Source organism: Teleopsis dalmanni, chromosome 2 (assembly GCF_002237135.1).
Source record: "Teleopsis dalmanni isolate 2A chromosome 2, ASM223713v2, whole genome shotgun sequence".
Classification (NCBI taxonomy): Eukaryota; Metazoa; Arthropoda; class Insecta; order Diptera; family Diopsidae; genus Teleopsis; species Teleopsis dalmanni.
In genome coordinates, this window is record NC_051847.1 from 55,342,044 (window position 1) to 55,345,148 (window position 3,105).

The following is a 3,105-nucleotide window of genomic DNA, read 5'->3' on the forward strand; positions in this document are numbered from 1 at the left end:
ATTTCAAGCCATGCTCTTTTGATTTTCGATCTGCGTCCAGACCACCACTTTTCACCGCATTTTCTTGGTGTCCATTCTATTTATTATATTTCTTATTCTAGTTTCTAGTTCTCCTTTCTAGATCTAATTTCTTCGTTTTGAGAACTTGAATCACATATGACTCTATCGTTCGCCAACTCTCTGAGTTCGCTTTCATCTTTTCCACTATATTTTCGGGACTTATATGTCCAATGTGCGCTATTATCTCTTCTCTATTTGTGAGCCATCTGTTACAGTAAAAGAAGGTGTGCTCTGCGTCGTCACAGTCCCCATCACCATAAATGCGGTCGGGCAAATCCATTTTTCCCATACGGTACAGGTACTTACAAAAGTATCTATGTCCGGTCAGCATCTGAGTGAGATAGTAATTTGTGTCTCCCGATTTCCGTTTGAGCCAAGTGGTTATATTTGGTATCAATCTAGCTGTCCATCTTCCTTTCGTGCTATTGTTCCATCTTTGTTGCCACATTTCGATGGTTTGGTCCTGATCTTCTCTTGCCATTTGTTGAGTATAATCGCCGTTTGTTTTCCTGTTGTATACTCTTTGGCGCTCCTTTGCTTGAAGATCTATTGGAGTTACACCTGCTATTACAAAAACCGCTTCCGCCGAGACAGTGCGATACGCTGATGTGATACGTAGAGCCGCCCTTCTATGCACCGCTATTATTTCTTTTCTGCGCTTTTCTATGTCTAGTGTCTCTGCCCACACTTCGCTACCGTATAGAAGAATTGTGTTTACTGTTGTCATTAACAATTTCCGTTTTTCCGCGACGGGCCCTCTTGTGTTAGCCATTAGTTTGCTTAAGGCAACAGTGGCCTTCGCTGCTTTCTCTACTGCATACTTTATTTGCGCCCAAAACGTAAGTTTCCCATCTATTCTTATTCCAAGGTAATTAATCGTTTTTTGGGTCCTCAGCACATCATTATTTACTCGCATTTCTATTTCTGTATTTATATGCTTTCGAGTTAATAGTAATATCTCCGTTTTATGAGTAGCCAGCTGTAAGCCATGAGAGCTTAACCAGTCCTGTACTCTCAGCATCACTTGTGTGAGTTTCCTTTGAACTGATTGGGTATCGCGGCCGGTAATATCTGCTGCCACATCATCTGCATAAGCTACTAGAAAGGTATTTTGAGGCATTTCTATTTGCAAAATATCATCATAAGTGATGTTCCATAATTCAGGTCCCAAGATTGATCCTTGCGCTGCTCCAGCCGTTATTTGTATCGTTTTTAAACCATTTTTTGTTGAGTAGATTAATTGTCGGTTTGTTAAATAGCTTCTAATTACTCTGCTTATATAAACGGGTACTTGGAAGCGACTTTCTACCGCCTGTATGATGTCTTTCCATCTGAGACTATTAAAGGCATTTTTAATGTCTAAGGTGGCAAGAAGTACTACTGGTCTTGAGTAGTGACTACCACGTTGGGTTATTTTTGCGGCTGAAATAACCTCAGTGATGGCTCCTATTGTGGATCTTTTAGCTCTGAAACCATATTGTCTAGAGCTGAGTCCACCAGATTCTTCTACTGCGACTTTTAGTCTAGGCTTTATCAGCTTTTCATAGAGTTTTCCTGCGGTATCTAGCAAACACAGTGGTCTAAATGCTGCTGGAGTATCTCTGTTTCCCTTGCCTTTGTCGATAAGCACTAATCGCTGCCTTTTCCATATATCTGGGAAAATTCCTTCTCTAAGACATGCATTGTACATTGTCAGTAATAATTGAGGTTTATTTTCCGCAATTATTTTTAAAACTTCGTTTGGTACCCCATCCGGTCCAGGTGTTTTATTATTTTGTAGCTCTTTAGCGGCGATCGTTAGTTCTCTCTCCGTGAAGTTTTCAATATTTTCCGGTTGGACTTGAGCAACATTTTCGTCACTCCTTATATCGTGGTTTGGAAACAGGGTATTAACAATTTCGTTCATTTTCCTTTCTTCTAAATCACTTACTGCTGATTTTACTCCTAATTTCTTCATTTCTTCATGTATCCAAGGCCCCATGGATCATGATTTATGTCATTTCGAAGTTCCTTCCATTTTCTTCGTTTACTTGTGTTAATCGCTTTTTTTAGGTTTTTTTTGGCTTGGATATATTCTCTACCTTCTGCCTCACTGGTTCCATTTCGTCTAGCTCTCGTGTAGCGTCTTCGTGTGAGTAGACATGCTTTTCGCAGTTGACTTATTTCTTCTGTCCACCAGTAAGCGCCCTTTTTACCTTTCTTTTGAGTAATTTTTGGCATTGCTATCGCACATGCCTGTGTAATTCTTGTCATTGTATGTCTCACCCCTTCTTCCGCATTTGCTATATGCGTAGGGAGTGCGGCATCAATTGCTTCTAATAGGCTTCTTGTTTTTAGTTTCGCCACCTTCCATTTGTGGGTTCCTCTTGTGCTTCGATCATTACCCGAAATTGTCTCGGTCTGTATACAGTACGACAGATATTGGTGGTCACTTCCAGTGTAGTCTTCTAAGACTCTCCATTGGTTAAGCTTACTAGCTATTCTTTCCGATGTAAGTGTGATATCTGGTATAGTGCCTTGACATCCTTCTCTTCTGAAAGTTGGGGTCGTACCCGTATTTGCGACTATAAGATCTAGCCTGGCAGCCATTTCTAAAACTCGTCTTCCCCTTGAGTTTGTAGTTCCCATTCCCCATTCTATTGCCCTGAAATTAAAGTCGCCACCTACAATGAAAGAACCGTCGAGCTGTAGAATTTTATCCTCAATTGCTTCTAACTTATTTAGAAATGTTTGCATATCATCGCTGGGTGTTAAATAGCAGCTCATTACCGTCACTCCGTTACATTTTGCGTAAACATAACCGTTTCCTTTACCGCTATTAGTGACTTGTGTTTTACTGCCTCTTGGTACCCAGATTGCAGCAGTTGTTGTGTTGTCATCTATCCAGGTTCCGCTTTCCTTTTTTCTGTACTGCTCGCTTATAAGCACTAGATCGATTCTCCGTTCTATAACTATTTGCGCTAGGAGAGCGTCAGCTACTTTACTTCTGTGTATATTTGCTTGAAGTACTTTAATTAATATCCTATTTTCTTGTGTGCCGAGCAT

At 40.5% G+C, this 3,105-nt stretch overlaps 1 protein-coding gene across 1 annotated transcript; it reads right to left on the reverse strand.

The window, feature by feature from the left end:
* Positions 1 to 2,013: 2,013 nt before the first annotated feature.
* Positions 2,014 to 3,105, reverse strand: LOC119674587. The gene has a single exon (XM_038085730.1). It carries the CDS (start codon positions 3,103 to 3,105, stop codon positions 2,014 to 2,016), a length of 1,092 nt encoding a protein of 363 aa, XP_037941658.1.